The sequence below is a fragment of the Sus scrofa genome, chromosome 10, assembly GCF_000003025.6.
Source record: "Sus scrofa isolate TJ Tabasco breed Duroc chromosome 10, Sscrofa11.1, whole genome shotgun sequence".
Classification (NCBI taxonomy): domain Eukaryota; kingdom Metazoa; phylum Chordata; class Mammalia; order Artiodactyla; family Suidae; genus Sus; species Sus scrofa.
In genome coordinates, this window is record NC_010452.4 from 19,416,067 (window position 1) to 19,433,528 (window position 17,462).

The window sequence follows — 17,462 nt, forward strand, 5'->3', positions numbered from 1 at the left end:
GTGGCTCAGTGGCAATGAATCCAACTAGTGTCCTTGAAGATGTGGGTTTGATCCCTGACCTCACTCAGTGGGTTAAGGATCTGGCATTGCTGTGGCTGTGGTGTAGGCTGGTAGCTACAGCTCTGATTTGACCCCTAGCCTGGAACTTCATACACCACAAGTGTGGCCCTAAAAACAAAAACAACAGTAACAACAACAGCAAAAACCAAAAAAAGATCGGTGCTGCCAAGTGTTCAAGGGGAGAGAGGGGTGAGCAGGTGGAGCCCAGGGCATGTTCAGGACAGGGACACAGCACTCTATGACACATGTCATTGTGCAGTTGTCTAAACCCAGAGAATGGATGACACCAACAGTGAACCTTGATGTAGAGGTTAGTTAACACTAAGTACTGGCTCATCAATTGTAGCCAGGGTACCTCACTAAGGCAGAGGTTACTAATGGGCAAAACTGCACTGAGAGGGGGTCATATGGGAAATCTGTATTTTCTGTACAACTTTTCTATAAACCAATGACAGCTCTACAAAGAAAGCCTCTTTGAAAAACAGAGCTCTGTGTCTGACCTGGAGCATGAGCTGGAAACAGGGCCAGCCCACTGATGTGAAGTCATAGGAATGTGAGAACTCTGGGGAAGGGCAGATCCTCACTGCCCACGGTGGGTTTAAAAACAGGCAGCACCAATGTCATCATGACACTTGTCAGCTTCCTTGCTGTCTCCTGGGCCAAAGACACAATGGGCAAGCAGGCTTCATAGACCTGGAAATGCTCCAGTAATACTGTGTGAGCAAAATCAATCTGATAGATTTGTTTGGGCATTTAGTTGCTTGAAGTCATCCTAGCCAAATGGACTCTGTGATGGGCAACCTTTAACACCTGTTTATGGCTGAGGAGTCCAGGTAACTGCCCCAGGAGGGCAGAAGTGCTGAGGCTGGTGGTGTCTCTTGTCCCTCACCCCCATCGCAACTGATGCGGTGGCAGAGTGTTTAGAGCATGGAGCTCCCTCCTAAGGGGATGTTGGGTAGGATCTGCTCCTAAGCCCCAGATGCTCATTGGGAGGAGGAGCTGGGAGGAGTGTGGACATGGAGGGGAGGGGCAGGAGTGGGCTGCTAAGAGAGACCTCAGGCATGGGGCTGGGTGATGTTTGACTGGATCTTTTAAAAAAGCCAGGAAAGAGGAGTTCCCCTCATGGCACAGTGGAAACAAATCCAACTAGGAAACATGAGGTTTTGGGTTCGATCCTGGCCTCACTCAGTGGGTTAAGGATCCGGCATTGCCATGAGCTGTGGTCTAGGCTATCAGCTGTAGCTCTGATTTGACCCCTCTTCTGGGAACCTCCATATGCCATGGGTGCAGGCCATTGGCTGTACCTCCAATTCGAGGTCTGTTTTAGGGCCACGCCCATGGTATAGGGAGGTTCCCAGGCTAGGGGTCAAATCTGAGCTGTAGCAACCGCCCTACACCACAGCCACAGCAACTCAGGATCCGAGCTGTGTCTGTGACTTACAGCACAGCTCATGGCAATGCTGGAGCCTTAACCCACAGAGTGAGGCCAGGGATCGAACCTGAATCCTCATGGATACTAGTCAGATTCATTTCTGCTGAGCCACGATGGAACTCCCAGAAGCAGGTTTTGAAGCAGTGATGGCCCATTCCAAAGCCTGTGTTCTCCCAGGACGCCGCACCGGCTCTGCAGGGGTCAGCTTGGGGGATGGCTTGGGACCTGGGCGTCTGGAGGAGGGCTGTCTCACACAGCTGGCTGTGGGGGAAGGGGCTGCAGGCCTGTGAGCCTTTGCATGTCACTCCAAGCTGTTCTGGGCTGCTGTGTGTCTGGGGGCAAAACCCTTCTGCAGGAATAGGAGGCAGCTCTGGCTATGAGCTAGCTGCTGAGATGGGTGTAATTGGTGGGATGCAACCTTGCAATGAAATAAAACTTCCATGGGAGCTTCCCTGTGGCACAGCAGGTTAAGGACCCAGTATTGTCACTGCGGTGGCTTGGCTTGCTGCTGTGGGGCGGGCTCGACCCCTAGTCTGGGAATTTCCACAGTCCCAAGGTGTGGCCAAAAATAAATAAATAAATAAATAATGAAAGAATAGTAAAGAAAAAAAGCTACATGGAAGTGAAGTATGAATACGTCTCATGTGTAGAATGGGGAGTCAGTCAGCCGGAAAACCACTGCCCTGCAGTTCCTTCATACACGCACCTGTGCAAACCTTCCAACACCATTGGTTCTTGGCACTGGCTCCTGATCACTGTCCTGGGGGTGCCACCCTCTCCCCAAACAGAAAGAGCTTTAGGGGGAGCAGGTGGCTCTGTCACAGCACCCTTCTGCATTCCAATTCACAATCCAGCCAGGTTTGTTCTATTACCTACTAATTCCTGAGGCTGGCTGAGAGGGGTTGGTGCTGTCCATAGCCAGAGGGCCTCCGGGACTTTTACATGAACAGTCAGATTCACCACATGCTTGGGTATCATGAGGACATTTTCTTGCCACATAAACTCACTACAATGACAAAAAATCATGGGAAACAGTATTTGCGAGTGAGACTCAGATGTGGCCACACACTAAAGGACCAAGGGGATGACCCAGGTAATTTGGTTGGACAGAGTCTGATGCCATCCCTGAGCAGGTGCTTCCTTTCCGCCAGCATCTGTGCTTAGAACAATGTTGACATGGACGTGGTATGTATGTGTCACTTGTGTTGTTACCTGTCTCGCAGGTGTGCAGGCTGGACGCTTCTGATCTCTACTTTTGGAGAAAGAACATTCTCAGGAAGGAGAGGACAAGACCCAGAGACAGCCCTGTAGGCCTCTTGGGTGGGAAACAAGGCACTTACCTGGTGGTCTCTGAGACACACCCTCCACTTACGTGGGATCAGGGTAGGACAGGTGTGGCATGGAGGAGAGCTGAGACCCGCCCAACAGGGATCCTGGGAAGGCTGCTGTGGCCAGGGTGGGGGTGGGGGTAGCTACTACAGTGAACTCTGGCTCCCCCCACCCCCACACCCAGCCACCCACGCTCTCTTTGAGCTGGCCAGATGGGGTTTAAGCATGGACATGTATGAAATCCAGCTTTCATGGTGAAACACCATTATTATTACCAAACACCTTTACCCATATGCTCAGCACACTGCTGCTGCTGCTGCTGATGGTGGCACCCCCGCCCATGGCACTGGGTGAGGCACAGCCTGTCTAGTCCCCTCCCTCCTTCAGCCTCTGGTTCTGGCCCTGCACTGTCTCCACCCCCCACATCACTGTCACTGCCCGCCCAACTCCACTCTGCTATTAAAGTCATGCTTCAAACTGTCATTTTCTTTTTAATTTTTAATAAGTCTGTGTTGAGAAAAAAATGGGGATTTGGTCAAGCTTCCAGCTCTCATGATTGTATCAGCATAGCAATTTGATGAATCAGAGTTTTGTCTGTATTTGTCTAAAACCCAGAGGAGAAAAGGAATCAACTCCACAGATCAGCATGTATTTGAAGAGACTCCTCAGGACTCAGGGAATTCTTTTTTATCAATCATCTTCTTAGGAACAACACCCAGTGGGCACCGGGAGAGCATGCAGAGGGGAAGCTGGGTTGACAGGGAGGTGAGGCAGCCAGAGGCACCAGGAGCACAAGCAGAAATCATCTTTCTTTAGGCTGGGTGGCCAGCCTGTGGACCTGCCAGGACAAAATTAAAGGAAAAAAAAATCCCACCTCACATTTTATTTGGAGCAGGAGGAATGTGCTTTCAAAACAATTTCTGTTTTGAAAAATTAAATATGGCTGATTTGGAAGCAAGGGCAACAACCCTAAGAGGTAACTAGACAGGGACTAAACGATTGAGATAAACTTTTGAGTAGGATCTTTTAAAAATGCCCCGACAAACATTACTGTGATAACTTCTCCACCAAGAGATGTATTTGGACATATTCTGATCATGTGTAAGGTCGCAAGATTTACCCAATGCCATGGATCCCTGTGGTAGACCATGAATACAAATATGATATCTCAGCAAAGGACAGTCCGGAGGACAAGAACTCTTCTTTTTGGAGGAATTTACAGAGGCAGAGTCTGCCCGAGTCTTTCTTTTTTCACTGGAACTGCCAAATCCCACTTTAGTCTTGCATTGCACAGAACTGTCCAGTGCAAGAAGACCATCCAAGAGACATGTGAGAATCTTTCCCTCTGGGAGCCCACAGGGGGCACTCTGCTGCTCCTCCTGCCGAGGCTGATCCATAATCTGGAGTCCAGAAGACAGCTTGAAGCAGATTTTAGAAGTGATTTACATAATGTGACATGTTTTCAGAGGACGCAGGTAGTACTCATAACATAAGTCAATGGGGGATGTGGGAGCCAGGCTGAACACCTTCCTCTAGGACCATGCAGGCTTTCCCCTCATCCTTTTGTTCCTCACTCATCCTGTAGATCCTCAAGTTTCATGGAAAAGCCCTTCCCCCACCGTTTGCCAGCCTCACTGTTGAGTCCGAGGATGTATGATGTGATTAAGCTGTCCCCATGTTGATAAATCAGAAAACATCCCCCATCCCCCATGCTCTGTCCTTCCAATGCCTCAGTCCATGTACAATGTTAACATCCCCCAAGGGGCAGAAGAATCATCCAGACTTTGCCCAGTTATGGATCATCTTCCATTAGGGGGATCTCTGTAAAAGAAGAGGTGGTTATTATGTTAATCCACCAAAAAACACTGCCAAGATCTGGAATTGGGAGTTTTAGTAACATATCTACAATCAATCTCTGGAGCTCCGGGCTGCAGGTTTGATCCCTGTGGAGCACAGTGGGTTACAGGCGGATCAAGCATTGCCACAGCTGCAATGTAGGTCACAGTGTGGCTCCAATCTCATCCCTGGACCCAGAATGGCCAAAAAAGGAAAAAAAAATTCTTGAAATCAGCGAGAAGAAGAAAGAGTTAAGCACATAAACCAAGCCCTCTGCACAACATTATCCACTGGAACATCTCACACCCAGCTCATCAAAAATAAATTCTAAGGCTTCAACCATGCACCCTAACAGTCATACAAACCAAAAGGATGGTATGAAGTAGAGGAACGCTATGGGTAACCAGGAGAGACCCTGTTTCCACTCATGATTGTTGCTACTTCCTGTCAGTATCAGCTGGAATCAGTGCTTTGCTTGGCAAAGTGGGGCCGGTGCCCGCTCCCCCAGCAACAGAGCCCTAATTCACCTGATGCATTTTTACTATTTTCCCATGAGCTGCCATCTGCCTTTCCTTGCGATAGGCACATATACATCTTTCATTTTATACCTGGTACACATCACCTGTTGTATCCAGAACCTCTCCAGGGCTGGGCCCTCCTGCCTGCATCTGGGGCTTCACTTCTATCAGGTGTGTGTCTTCTGATCCTAAGCACCATCTCAGAAGTCCTGCCTAATTAAGTAAGAAAGGAGAAGAGCCTCCTGGCTCCCATGGATGACCTGAGAGCCGAGTGTCTCCCACTGCAGCCTGTGGCTGGGTGCTCTTTTGTGCCTCCTGAAATTTCAGTTAATGGGCTCAGTGCTTGCAAGAGGAGGCTCATTCCTTCCTGAAGTGGCCTTGCCCATGGCCTCCACAAGCAGAGAGAGCAAGATGCCTTTATGCAAGGTGGAAGCACTGATCTGGCTCTGAGCTCAGGTCAGGGAGGGGGCTGTTCAGGGGCAGCTCAGGCTCCTGGGCAGATGCTTACCATCGGTGATGGTGATGCCCAGGCTGGTGGATGCCACCTCCCCTGCCATGCTGGGAACCATGTCAGGATTGTCAGAAGTGGGGCGGGTGCCCCCTTGACATGTGGGCTTTGACTAGACTCTGGAGAAGCTCCAAAGAGTCTAAGATGCTGTCACAGGTTTCCAACTCCCCTGGGCCAGTGTCTGTGTCCCCTTAGCTGGGGTACACTGGGGGGCTCTGGTGGTCCATGGGTAAGGGGCAGCCTGGCCCAGGGAGGCCAGGTACCCAGGGCCTAAGGCACTCAAGCTGCCACTCCCAGCCTCATCATAGGACGGGAGCACGACAGGCACACCACCCACCACCACAAAGTCAGGGTTGCTGCTGGAACTCCTGGGAGGCCCCCTGTGGGGAGGAAAGCAGTGCCAACCTGTCAGGGGACACAGGATCATCCCCCACTGCAAGTTGGGTCCCCAGAGGAGCCCTTCTGGGATGTGGTGCAGGAGCTTGAGCTTCCCTGGCAGGTCCCCTATGGCAGCTGGGGTCCCCCAGGCCCATGCTGCTGGCAGGAGGGGTTTTCTTTTCCTCACTCCTGCCCTCTGGCCTCCCTCTGCTCTTCCTCACCTCCTCTGGCCCCCACAGTCTTCTCATGCTTCCTTCTCCCCAATTTGGCCTCATGGCTGTAATGTCCTGGGCAAGGGACCATGTGGCCCATTCCCACACATTATCCAAAAGTGGCCCTGTAGTGTCCCTTGGAGGGCTGCTGGAAATGGAAAAGCTTGGCAAACTATGAAACCCAAGTGTCCCTTTTCAGTTACCCCTGGGCTGCTTCTGCCTCTTGTTTGTTTTCTGCTACAGTATAAAAATCACACATTTTTCATCAAGACAGAAAAACAACAAGAACAGGAACAAAAAGGAACTCGGAGCACCTGGTCAAGGTCTCTGGGCTCACGGTCGCCTCCTGACCCTGAGGGCACCTAAGCTTCACCCATGCTGCCCAGGAGTGTGGGTTACACTCATGGCTCCCAGCCTCGCCCTGGGCCTCCTGTCCCCAGAACCTGCAACACTGAGTGGCTGAGTGTGGGCATGTCTGTTGCCAAAGCCATAGCTCCAAGGACCACTCTGCTCCTGGCCCCAGAAGCACCAGGGGGGATAGTAAGTGGCCAGTGGAACTCAGATCCTTAGTCCTCTGTTTGGAACTGGTTCTGAGTGAGGTGACCAGAGGTAAAAGAGCAGAAAGAAAAGATAACCCAGCCGGGGGGCAGCCCCACACCCAGTGTGCCAGCACCAGGGCTCCAAAACCTGAGGAACGAGACTCCAGACACTGGCATCTGAGGTGGAGGGAAGCCTCAGGCCACCTCCCTCTGATGCTTGAGTTTGAGTCCACTGGCTTTTCCCTTTTTTTCCCTCAATACATTATTTTTTTTCTTTCTACTGTACAGCATGGTGACCCAGTCACACATACATATATACATTCTTTTTTCTCACATTCTCAATCTCCCAGGACTCAGCAGGATCTCATTGCTAATCCATTCCAAAGGCAAGAGTCTGCATCTGTTAACCCCAAGCTCCCAGACCATCCCACTCCCTCCCCCACCCCACTGGCCTTTTAGAGCATCTCGTTTAGGGATTCTGGTGGAGGGGGCTGGATCCACCCTTCTTAAGGCCACCCAGAGACTGGGGGAGCCTGTGGGGCCCATGCACCCCCCCAAAGGCAGGAACCCAGAGGAAAGGCAGAGTTTGCTCCAATTCTGTCTTCTCTGCTCTTTCACAGCCCTTGTTAGTAGATCCTGGACAAGCCAAGCTGCTCACCTCCCTGCCTCCGTGGCCTTATGCTGGCCTCCTTTCTCACTCTGGCATCCCTCCCTCCTCACCGTCCCTTTCACTTACAGGCCCCCTGGGTGAGCACCCAAATGCCTCTGTGCTCCCTTTTGCCTTAATAATGTCCAGCACCCAGACCCTCTGAAGTGGCAGCTCCTCCCCACCCCCCACTCCTCAGTCTGTCATCAGCATCTCTTCAGCACCTAGCCCTCTGGGACCTGGAGGAAAAAGTCATTCCTGGACCTGCCCCTGAGAATCTTCTTATCAATTTGCATTGCAGAGACCAACTTTCCTACAACCAGAGAGGAACCCAAGATGGAAAGACTCAAGGGGTTTTAAAAAAATGAAATTTTGTGAAAGAGTTTTAGGGAAGTTTTTCTTTTAGGGCTGTACCTGCAGCCTATGGAAGTTTCCAGGCTAGGAGTAAAATCAGAGCTGCAGCAGCCAACCTATACAACAGCCACATCAACTCAGGATCTGAGCCGCATCTGCAACCTCCACCACAGCTCACAGCAATGCCAGACCCTCAACCCACTGAGCGAGGCCAGGGATTGAACCTGTAACCTCATGGATACAGGTTAGTCTGCTTTGTTATGCTGAGCCACAACAGAAACTCAAACTCCCACCCCTGTACTTTCTTTTTTTGTCTTTTTGTCTTTTTAGGGCCACACCCACAGCATATGGAAGTTTCCAGCCTAGGGTTTTAATCAGAGTTACAGCCACAGCAATGCCAGATCTGAGCCACATCTGTGACCTACAACAGAGCTCACGGCACCACCCACTGAGTGAGGCCAGGAATCAAACCCACTACCTCATGGTTCCTAGTCGGATTCATTTCTGCTGCACCACAAAAGGAACTCCCTCCCCTGTACTTATTAAATGACTTCTCCTTCCAGGAACAGTGATCCACCAGCAGTGGTGCTGAGTGGCTCTTGGTTAGAAGGGTGCTGCTGCGGTTTGTTCCAGACAAGCCACCAGAGGGGAAGGGGCACTGAGGGGGCCAGGCCACATCCAAGGGACCTTGACAAACTCCTCACAAGTGGTGATGACAGGAAGGATGAAGACACTGACCGCATCTCACCTGTGCAGCACAGGAGCATGGGGACCCCCCACCCTCTGCCCATGGGTCCCCATAGGTCCTACTTGCAGGCAGAAGCTCCTGAGTCCTGCCCTAGCTCCCCATCCAGAGCCTCTCCCCCTGCCTGGGACTTGCCACATTTCTGCACACTGGGTTTCTTCTTCTTCTTCTTTTTTTCTTTTTGCTTTAGAGCCACACCTGTGGCATATGGAGGTTCCCAGGCTAGGGGTCAAATTGGAGCTGTAGCCAACAGCCTACACCACAGCCACAGCAACACCAGATCCAAGCTGCGTCTGTGACTTACACCACAGCTCACAGCAACATCAGATCCTTGACACACAGAGTGAGGTCAGGGATTGAACCCATGTCCCCATGGAACCTAGTTGGTTTTGTTAACTGCTGAGCCACAACGGGAACTCCATGCACACTGGTTTGGAACCCCTGTTGAGTCACGCTCCTTGGATTTTGTCCCTAATTCATTCTGTGTATTTCTTATCCTCCTTGTGGCCTGGAAGTTCCAAGGTAGGTAACAGGCCTGCACATCGTGGACAATGGGGGTGCCCTGGGGGTGGGGGGGTGCAGCCCTGACTGTGCTCCCCCCCAATGATACCTGCTCAAGACCAAATACCTGGGGCAAGAGGCAGACAGAGGCTCATGTGGCAGGGGTGGAAAGAGGAAAATGAGTCTGTCTCCAGCTTGATGTTCTGAACTTGGACACCCCAAAACCCCAGGAATGTGTTTTTTCTTTCTCCCCTTTTTCCCCTTAGGAGCTTAGCTCTTCCCTCTTCAAGGCTGGATGTCCACTCTCTGTGGCTTGGGGTGGCTCAGGGTGCCAAGGGTCACCCAGGGCTGTGGCACTGACCTGGGGGGAAAGTGGGCCTTGAACTTCATCTGGAACTTCCTGGACAGGATGACGAGCAGCAACACCAGCAGCATGCTGGTGGCTGTGAGTGCCATGATCTTCCACATGGTCAGCAGGGTCTCATGGGAGCTGGGCCATGTTTGCTCTGCCAGGAGAGAAAACAAAGCAGCATGTGAGACACCTGGACCCCACTGGCATGGCTTCCCATGTGCTCATTGGCTGGACTTGACTTCTTTCTCTTCCCCAGCTCCTCTGAGCTGGTCCTCACTTGGAGGCCTCCAGATGCCTGTTAACAAGTGCTTCCTGCAGGCTGCCTTCAGGGGAAAGGCATGTGCCCAATGTGGGCAGAGCTGGGGGTGGGGGGTGCAGGGGGCATGCTCTGGCTCCCTGGTCTCCATGTGCTCACTCCCCTGGTGTGAGGAGACCAGTTCTAATGTTGGTTTGCTAGTAATTTGTTTTTGTTTTTCTTTTTTGGCCACCCAGAGGCATGTGGAGTTCCTGGGCCAGGAATCAGATCCAAGCCATAGTTGTTACCTTAGCCACAGCTGGGGCAACAAGCAACACCAGATCCTTATCCCACTGTGCTGGGGCCAGGGACTGAACGTGTGTCCCAGTGCTTCTAAGATGCCTTAAGTCTCATTGCAACACAGTGCGAACTCCAGGAATTAGTTATTAAGTATGAAGCATGGGTGGTTGCAAATAGCTTAATGTTTTTGCAGAGAGATCTGGTCTTACCCACAATAATATCATTTGTGTTCTGATAACACACCCCTGAGTGGAAGAAAAAGGTGGAGATATGCATCACTGGGTCACATCTGGGGCCTATGTCCCTGTCAGTGGAGGGGACAAGTTGGGGTGAAGGCAGAGTGCACAGAGACCAGGTCCTTTCACGGGTGATAGGGGTTTAGGGATCCTGTTCAGAGGGTCAGCATTTTAACCTGGGCCCAGGCAGGTTGAACAGGGCTTGAAATCACCAGCTGCATGCATCCTCAAAGATGAGTTTCCAGGTCTTGTTCCTAACACTGCGTGTGGGGGAAGAGGGACAGGGCTCAGGGTACAGCCACCGGCCACTCAGTGTGGTCTGGATCTGGACAGTCCGGGGGTGGCCTGGACATGCTCACCTGACTTGATGCAGTAGACTTGGTAGGAAGGAAACCACTCCCCATACTGGCAGGAGATGTACATGTAATCACTGGTGAGGCTGTAGCCGGGGTTGCAGTAAAACTCCACCACGGTTCCATGGTTGTAGCTCACACAAGGCCGTGGGTGGCAGATGAAATCACTCGGTTCACCATTGGAGGGAAGGGGCAGACTTGGGATGTGGGGGAAAATAAGAGTTTCAGAACCACATGCTCATCCTTGCCAAGCCCTCAAACCTGAGGTCAAGCCCAGATTACATGTCTCTCAGAGATGGGCTTATACGTTCATCATCAGACCTATTCATCATTGGCTTATTTACCAGCCAGCGAACATCAGCCCCCACTGTCCTTTCTGGGGAGGTCAGACAGAGCCTGTGATGAGATTCTGAGCATGCGCTGTCATCACACAGCAGACTGAAGCACATCATAAAGGCGAGGTTCATTTTACATGCAAAGGGGAAGACTAGTTAAGACAGAGTGTTAAGCTACTCTATTAAGGATGCCCACTATTATGTGCCAGATCACCTAGTAAATAAAATGAAGATGTCTATGGACCAAATCTTCACTGAAAACAACAGCTCTGCTGAGCATGTCTCTGTGGCTACAGGAGTCATTTGGGGCTGTCCAGAGCTCTGAATGTCACTAGACTGATTCTCAGATGCCCTCCAATGACACATATGAGGCTGTTCTGGTGGCTCTGCATGCAGGCCCAGGCCACAGCCTCCTGGGTGCCCTGACCAGCAGGGAGGAGCCCTGGCTCCTGGACTAGGTTCTGTCAGCAACACACTTTGTGACCTAGCAGAGGTTCCTTCACTACTTTAAGCCTTAATTTTCTCCTCTGTGAAGTGGAAGCTTATCCTACCCCCCCTTTTTTTTGCTTTGCTTTTTAAGGCCACACCACAGCATATGGAATTTCCCAGCCTAGGGGTCAAGTTGGAGCTTCAGCTGCCAGCCTACACCACAGACACAGCCATGTTTGATTGGAGCCTTGTCTGTGACTTACACCACAGCTCATGGCAACACTGGATCCTTAAACCACTGAGAAGGGCCAGGTATAAAGCCCATGTCTTCATGGATATTAGTTGGTTTCATAACCTTCTGAGTCACAACAGGAACTCCCCCAGATGCATTTCTACATGGAAAAACAAAATGACACCTCAACCACCTCCGTCTGCCTGGCATTATTAGCACTCGGTCGCCCACCTGGCCAAAGATCCAGGAACTGGTTTTCCTGAGACAGGCTGCATTCCAGACCTTCTGAAGGAAAAGGCTCCTCACATTCCTGTCCCAGTATCCTTATTCTATTCTTTCCCTTGTTTCTGCATTTATTTAGCACACATTTTTTGGATGGCCACTGAAACTCGTTATTACATGGATCCCATCCCATGGGGCTTGCTAAAGTCAGATGATAAGTAAACAAGTGAATACTGATGTGGCTGGATATGCCTTCTCTCTCTGCTGAATAAAACATTGACACCAACACACACACACACACGTGGAGGTGACATGGTGACCTGCCTTTCCACCCCCTGCCCCTGGCCCTGGGGGCTGGTTGGCTCCTGGGACCCAAAGGAGCCAGATGCTCTTTCATGGCCAAGAAGGTCTGAAATGTAAGCTGGCACTGGCAGTGGACAAGAGAACCAGGGCTGCAAAAGCTTCTAAAAGGCAAGGCTACCTGGCTTCCCCTGCAATGGAGATGGGCTGGGGACAGCTGATGTGTCCACCCCATGAGGGAGACACTGAGGAGCCCCAGATACCAGAGCAAGGGCCCCAGGCTAGAAAGGGAGGCCAGGGTGTGCTGGGGGGTACATCCTGGGCAGAGGGGATGACACACAAGAGGGCAAGCTGTGGGCATGAAGACAGGAGGGGACTTGTGTCAGGAGGGAGGAGCAGCTGCCCACAGAGGAGGAGGGGCTGCCAGGGAGGTGAACATGCCGCTCCATGAGCCCCATGCAGGGAGCTGAGATTCTGTCCTAAGTGACAAGTACTTATAGTGGCCTAGACCTACTTTCATAAGCAGCTGCGAGAACAGGGAGCAGAGGTGATGAGGTTGGCATGGGGTGGCTTGGCAGGATAGTGGCAGTGAGTGACAAGTGAGGAGCATGATGGGACCTCTTTCAGAACCCCCTGATTCTACAACAGGCCTTGCCAAGAGACGGAATTAGGGGGCCAAGGAAAGAATCAGGGATGACCCCAAGATTTCTGACATTAGTATCTGGGCAAATAGGGGTGCCATTCAGCATATCAGGTTTTTGTTGGTTTGTTTTGTGGGAAGAGAGGGGTGCCGAGCATCTGGCTTTACATTGCTCATGTCCAAGCTTCCAGTGAGACCATCATCCAAGTGTCAACCACCTGCAGAAAGTGCCATAAAGAACTCAGGAGTCATGAGCCTCAAGATAAGACTTAGGACCACTGGGCAAACTCACAGAAGGGGAGAGGGTAGAGAGAAAAGAGGAGTGGTCCCCACCCAAAGGCTGAGAAATTGGATGGATTGAAAGAGGCTGTGGCCAAGCTGATGGGGATGTGTCACAGAAGCCAATAGATGAGCTGTTTGGAGGAGGAGGCAGTGGTTCCCAACAAGCTGAGAAAGATGGGGACAGGAGAGGGAGCCTGTGATAGGGATAGAGTAGCAGAGGTGGTTGTAGAAGCCCCAGTGGGGGATCACAGATAAGGCAGGAAACCTGGGAGAGGTTGAGGGACCACTGTAAGTTCATGAAAGCCATCAGCACAAGGCAGGCTTGCTTGATTTGTGGAGGTGTAAGAACTGCCTCAGGTCATTGGGTTGGGGGTAGGAGGAGGTCTGCATTCAGATTCAGACCCAGGGCAGGAGTTTGAGGACCACCCTTCTGCTGATTTGAATACACACCCAATGGGATACTAAGGAGGAGCTGCTACTCTAAGAAAGGAAGAGGCTGTCTTTTCCAAACCTCCATGTCCCTTGGATGATAAAACTGTAGCCCACTGGAGATCCTTTGTCAGAAGCTTCCTTGCCTGCCAGCTTGCATCTCTCTCAAGCATCCTATCTCGATAAATCTGTTTCTTGCCTATCACTTTGTCTCTGGCTGAATTCCTTCCACATAGAGGCATGAAGAACCTGAATGTCAGTGAGTCCAGACGCAGGATGAGTGATTATAATTTTTAAAACCATGGATTCAAGGCCCAATCTGGCTTTGGGTTGGGTTCTTGTCCAAGCACATGGGTTCAAGTCCCAGTCAGTGTTCTGGCTGGGTTCAGGCCATTAGTTCTGTCAGTTCCACCTGGATTTGGCCCTGTGGGAGTTATGGTGACCTTGAGGACACAATCTGAGCAGAGCCCCAAGTGGCCAGTGGAGAAGGGGTAGCATGTTCTGAGGAGTGGGGCACAGGGAGGAGCAGTAAATGACTCATTAGAGAAGCTTTGCTGAAGGAAAGCAGCCCAAGGGCAGTGGGAGGGCCAGGAAGACCCTGCCCACCCCTACAGGAGCCTAGACCTCATTTACACATCCTCTAGGGAGCAGCCAACACAGACGACAATGCAGGTGATGTGGAATGGGAGGAGGAATGCAAGGTCATTATGAAGGTGAAAGATGTGATCCTAGGCACATAAGTAGACAGACTGGCCTCCCTTGGTGCACCCCCTGCTGGGATGCAGGTCTGTCAACATCCAGGGGAGCCAGGGTGAGAATTATGTTGCCAGAGTTTCCAGTGGGAATTTTGACCTTCCATTCAGCACTTGCTCTTCCACAGCAGTCCCTGAACCATCAGCTTTGGGATCAGTTGGGGGCTTGTTAGAAATTCACAATCACAAGCCACAGCCCAGTCCTACTGAATCAGAAACTTCATTTTAGCAAGATCCCCAGGTGCTTCAAGGTACAGTCTGAGAAGCATGGACCCAGACCACGAGGACAATGATGAGGAGGAGAAAAAACTCTCTTAAGGCTTGAATCTGGCCCTCAGCTGGCCTGGCAGCACACAAGGAGGTGGTGGGAAATCCAGCAATGAATCCAAAGGCATCACCTTCAGACCAGCAGCACGAGCCCCACACCCCTCCCAAGAGCACAGGCACTGCACTGCACACATGGGGAACCACCAAGGCTCTGCCTGCAGGAGTTCTGCTGGCTTCTTTTCATCAAAACTGCCACGGCACCTGGAGTTCCATCATGCACAGTGGTTATGATCCCTGAACCATGAGGTTTGGTCTGATCCTGGCTTGTTGATTAAGATCCATCAGCAAGCCAGATACTGATGGCTCTGGCATAGGCTGGCGGCTACAGCTCTGATTGGACCCCCAAGCTTGGGAACTTCCATATGCTGTGGGAGAAGCCCTAGAAAAGGCAAAATGACAAAAAAGCAAAACAAAACAAAACAAAACAAAACATAACAAAAAAAAAAACAAAAAACTGACACAGCACCATGAAGATGGCCCTGGGGTCATCTAAGTTAGGTTAATGGTTCCAGGAAGCTGCATGGCATGTTCCAAATCCAAAACCCAAGCTATTTCCAAGGCTATGTCCAAAGCTTTCTTTTGGCTCAGGGAATATATGGCACATAACACTTTCCACTTTTATGCTCCTCTAACAACATGGAAGGCCAATGTATGTGTCCACTTAGGGAAGCAAATGATGACAAGGCTGAGGCTTTGCTTATTTCCAGGCTGGATGGAGCCTGGTGTTTACTTGCTTAGAAATGTGCTGACAGGTGAAATTTAAGATCAATATCATGCAGCAGCCCTGGGGGAGGGGTTCTGATCTGCTTCTAGCTCAGAGTCACCACCTTAGGGTGTCCCTGACCAAATAGGTGAGGCATCCAATGACTGTAAAACTTCAGTCCAAAAAAAAAAAAAAAAGGATTTCACGTAATAAATCCAAAGTGTGTCTGGTTTGGTGACATGGTGAAGCCACAGAGGAACTCACAGTTGAGGGAGCAGGTATAAAACTGATTTTCTCTGACAGCTTTTGGCAGCAAAGGCTGGCTGGTGCTGAACTCTAAAGCTGACCTGTATTTCTGGGCACTAATGAGGTGTGCTTCCTCCTTTGTAGGGACCAGAGCACCAGACCAGTCCTGCCTCACTCACCACATGGTGAAAAGAAATCACGTGACATCAGCAGCATTACCATGTTTGGAAGTCTGCGACCATCTTCCCAAACAGGATTCCTACAGTTGTGACACCTGACGGTCATTGGGCAGCTTAATTTTTTGGAAGGGAGCGAAATCAGGGGCCCAAGATTAAAGTTAACACAAATTAACACAGAAAGCACACAGGTAGGGAATTCTCATTGTGGCTCAGTGGTAATGAACCCAACTAGTATCCATGAGGACACAGTTTTGATCTCTGGCCTGGCTCAGTGGGTTAAGGATCCGGTGTTGCCTTGAGCTGTGGTGTGGGCCAGATCCCAAGTTGCTGTGGCTGTGGCATAGACTAGTATGTGCAGTTCTGATTCGACCCCTCACCAGGGAACTTCCATATGCTGTGGGTGTGGCCCTAAAAAGGAAAAAGAAAAGAGAAAAAGAAAGTTCACAGTTAAAGGAGCACTTAGGGTGAGTCTCTCCTGCCTCTTCCTGCAACCAGTGAACCTTCTCACCATTAGAGATCATGCTGAATATAAAATGTGGCCAGTGTATCCTGGCAATTTTTAAGTTCCTTCCCCACAAACTGGACCAAGGCACCATACTGATACATGAATGTGTTGATTTTCCAAACTTTCATTTTCCCTCTCATAATTTTTTTTCTTAAATTTCTCATGCCTTCTCCTTCGTATCAGCAAATCCTAGCAGATGATGGGATAAATAATTGAGCAGCAAGTTCATCAAAATGGGAAGCAATTGGTTATGCTCTGTTCCTAACTAAGTGTGACTACACACACATGTGTTGTATAAGTTACATGTATGTTTATGGTCCTATATTGCACATAGAAAATAACCAGCCAGGTTTCCTGCTCACAAAAGTGCTTCTAAGGTTTACATACATATTTCTTAGTGTTCTGCTAAAAGAGAAAATGCTAGTCTGTGAAAAGTACAATGCTTTCCTGACATCTGAATGTTTTTGAAAACTGCTGTCTCCAGTGAAAATAGGATAAAAGGGGAAAATCAGCCACCAGAAGAGAAAAGGAGAGAGTGTGAGAGTGAGAATGTGAGAAAAGGCTGGGGAGACATAACTCATCCATGGACTAAAGGAGCTTTGTATAGTACAGAGCTTACACTTCCCTGGGTTCAAATCTTGGCTCACACACTTAGGAGCCCTGTGACCTTAGGTATGTTATTTAACCTCTTTCTGAGGTAAGATTAGTTTCCATCTTCTATAAAATGGGAATGATAATACCTATACTGCAGAGCTTTTTATAACAGTTAAAAATAATAGCTGTAAGTCAGCAAGCACAGTGCCTGACACAAAAATATATGCCCAATAAATAGATAGCTACTCTTATCAGTAACTATATTATGTATAAACATAGTCGCTATATTACGAGCCAATGAAATAACATGTAAGCAGAAATGAAAATGACAACTTTTAATGAGCTCTTATGGTGAGAGCGGCAGGCACTATTCTCCTTGATCCTAACAATTTTGCACAACAGATGTTGTTATTGTCTCATTGTAAGGGAATCGAGGCTCAAGAAAGTGATGTTACTTGTCCAAGTTCAAATAAAGAGAGGAGCTGGGATTTGACCTTGAGCGAGACTTATTCAGAGGTTGTGCTCTCCCATGGAGTCTTGCCATGGGATTTTAAGTGTGCACAGGGGCAGGGGAGAGTAGGCCACACAAAGACCAGATGTGAAAGCAATGGTTTCATGATCTTCTTGGATGTGGGCTGTGGAGTGAGGTCAGCATTTGGAAACGCCTTGGAGCCTCTAGAGGGAAACAAGGTGAGATTTCCCTCCTGTTCATCCTCAGGCATTATCAGGATGCTGTGGGTGAAGCCAGAGGAG

General features: G+C 50.1%; 1 protein-coding gene across 1 annotated transcript in view; it reads right to left on the minus strand.

Moving 5' to 3' along the window:
* Positions 4,614 to 17,462, minus strand: part of SUSD4 (sushi domain containing 4) — a 131,262-nt gene continuing 118,413 nt past the window's right edge. Inside the window, 7 exon segments of the mRNA XM_021064474.1 lie at positions 4,614 to 4,642; positions 5,684 to 5,796; positions 5,798 to 5,927; positions 5,930 to 6,063; positions 9,420 to 9,564; positions 10,541 to 10,705; positions 10,708 to 10,737. Coding sequence (XP_020920133.1) covers positions 4,614 to 4,642; positions 5,684 to 5,796; positions 5,798 to 5,927; positions 5,930 to 6,063; positions 9,420 to 9,564; positions 10,541 to 10,705; positions 10,708 to 10,737 — 746 coding nt within the window.